Source organism: Gossypium hirsutum, chromosome D12, assembly GCF_007990345.1.
Source record: "Gossypium hirsutum isolate 1008001.06 chromosome D12, Gossypium_hirsutum_v2.1, whole genome shotgun sequence".
NCBI lineage: Eukaryota > Viridiplantae > Streptophyta > Magnoliopsida > Malvales > Malvaceae > Gossypium > Gossypium hirsutum.
Window position 1 is genome coordinate 57,840,898 of NC_053448.1, and position 2,596 is coordinate 57,843,493.

At 34.1% G+C, this 2,596-nt stretch overlaps 1 protein-coding gene across 1 annotated transcript; it reads right to left on the bottom strand.

The window, feature by feature from the left end:
- Window positions 1-1,496: 1,496 nt before the first annotated feature.
- On the bottom strand, window positions 1,497-1,973 carry LOC107944527 (protein NRT1/ PTR FAMILY 6.3). The gene has a single exon (XM_016878350.1). The coding sequence runs from the start codon at window positions 1,971-1,973 to the stop codon at window positions 1,497-1,499; it is 477 nt and encodes a 158-aa protein (XP_016733839.1).
- Between the last annotated feature and the right edge of the window lie 623 nt (window positions 1,974-2,596).

The following is a 2,596-nucleotide window of genomic DNA, read 5'->3' on the forward strand; positions in this document are numbered from 1 at the left end:
TTTTAATATTTATTTCTAGTGCACTATTCACTATTTAAAATTTTTTCCTAACTTCACATTTAACTTATACTCACTAAATTAATAATATTTTCTACTCATTTGTCAAATTTAGTGTTCTCGAATCACCGTTCTGACACCTTTGAAAATCCAGGCCATTACATTTTTCCTCGTCGGATTTGTGGTCTCGAAACCACTATTCCGACTAGAACCAAAATCGGGCTGTTACATGTTTATCCTTCAAGCTTCATGGTTATCCACTTCACAATCAAAAATGAATTCGCTTTATTTATCAAGATGAATATTTGTTGAACCCTTCATTGCTTAATCTCGTCGATATTGCAGGAATATGGTACGAAACACTTAATACACATTTAACAAAATATGGCATGAACAACAACACAAAATGCACAAGTTATAATATGAATTATTAACTTAACGGAATTCATTAAATACCTTAAATATGATTATGATGATGATGATGATGTAATTATCCAAAATAGAAACAATACTGTAGCTCTTAAATTATTATGGGTTCCACAAAAGAAAAAGAGATTCTGGGCTGGTCTTATATGTAAGACGATATGTTTGAGCATCTGGGGTCTTTTGCTTAATCAAAAAATGTTTTTAATTGCACTTCTAGCTAGGGAGCGGTATCGATGGGATCCCATGTTTTTCCAACTGGCCGACAAGGGAACATATTGGCTTACAAATTGTAGAGCAAAGGATTATCTTCACGTGATTGCTCGAAATGCAAGCAACATCCATTGTTATTGTGCTATATTTTTTATATGATATGCAGTTTTTTCCCTGAGTTTCATTCCTAAAATTTAAGAGACCCTGCCATGGATTTTTGTGCTGTTATATTCTATCTATTGACATAGAATCTTGCAAGGTGCAAGGATGTATATATATAAAACAATAATTGAAAGGTTGAACAATTTTTTAGTTGATCCTCAAACAAAAGACTATTCATTTTTCTTCACTTCTCGGATGAACGAAAGGTCATTCTTGGCATGCTACCTATCTATTACAGAACCTCGTTGCAAGCAAAACTTCGTTGATTCTATTCATATAATAAACATAATCACAATTTTAAAGAAGCTTGTGTGGTTCTATTATAGTTAACATTACACCAAAGATTGATTAATTCTTAGGGGGATCACATTTCAAAGATGGATTTCCAGTATTGGGCATCAAATATTAGTTCCCCAAATCGATCAAACGCAGATAATTCCTTCAAAAAAAGAAAAGAAAAACAAGTGCCAGTCACAGCACTATTTAATAATTTTGAAGCAAAAGCAAAGAACTTAACTTTTTTTGCTTGAAATTATTCTTGTTTCTTTACCATATTCAATATGTACATGTAAAGAGGGCTTCAACCTTATTTTGAAGTCAACCGAAGGACATATATATATTACAAAGTTATAAACACAAAATCTTAATAAAAGTGACTTGTTCACTCCAACTCCAGAGAAACATTATTATCAATATCCATATTAATGGAACGCAACTTCTGCTTCTTCTAATTCAATCCCTTCATCCGCAAGTCTCCTGTCCTTGTACACATACCACTTAGCAAACACCAAGTAAATTATCAAGTTCAAACAACTCAGGATTGCCAAAAGCCAGTAGAAGTCATAAAGACACCCTTGGTTCAGATTGTCTGGCAGCCATGGATGCTTGGTTCCAGTCACCTTGTGAACTATAGTAACCAGCACAGAACTAACGAAAAACCCTAATGAAAGGGTACTCAAAAACAAACCCGTGCTCATTATTTTCATCCCTTTCGGACATTCCCTCAAGAAAAAATCGAGATGCCCTATGTATGTAAAGGCCTCCCTAGCCCTCAGTAGCAAAAACTGGGGGGTCAGCCAGAACACGCTCATTGGGATTTGAGCTGATGGGTCATTTGTAAGTCCATGTGAGGTTGCGGACCTCAATCGCTTGATTTCTGTCAGTGCAACAACTATCATTGCTATAATGGATAATACTAAATCCACCCCGATCCTCTGCAAAAGAGTTAACCCTTGTGGGTTTTTAAGCACTTTCCTTGCAATTGGAGCAATGATTCTGTCATAAAAAGGGTAGTGATAAAAAGGAGTAGTGATGGGAGCAATGGCTGGTGAGGGGTTATTTATAGAAAGGGGAGTGAAGGATGCTTGGGTGGTGGCACAGTCATGCGATAAAAGGTTTAATTTGAAGGAAATGACACTTTTGGCCTAGACTGATTGGTTGTGCTATTATTTAACTAATTGTTGGACACAAATGATTGATACTGTTACTCCGAAGTTGAAATTTTTGAAACCGTGGTTAGGAATGAAAGGTCGGCTCAGGAAAAAAATTAATCCTTAATTTTAATTTATAAACACTTTTTATTTTGGTTTAAATTGAAATTAATGAATTTAGAAAATATGCCTCATTGATAAAATATATAAGTGTGACAGGCGTCTTTTTCTGTTTTCGTATTTAAAAGGTCTCCATTCATTGTTTGTGTCCCCGTCATCAAATGAAATTTATTTTTTTATATAAGATTTCAAGAAATAGAAATATCATTATTTAACATATTATTAAAAAATGATAAACCCATAAAATTTTT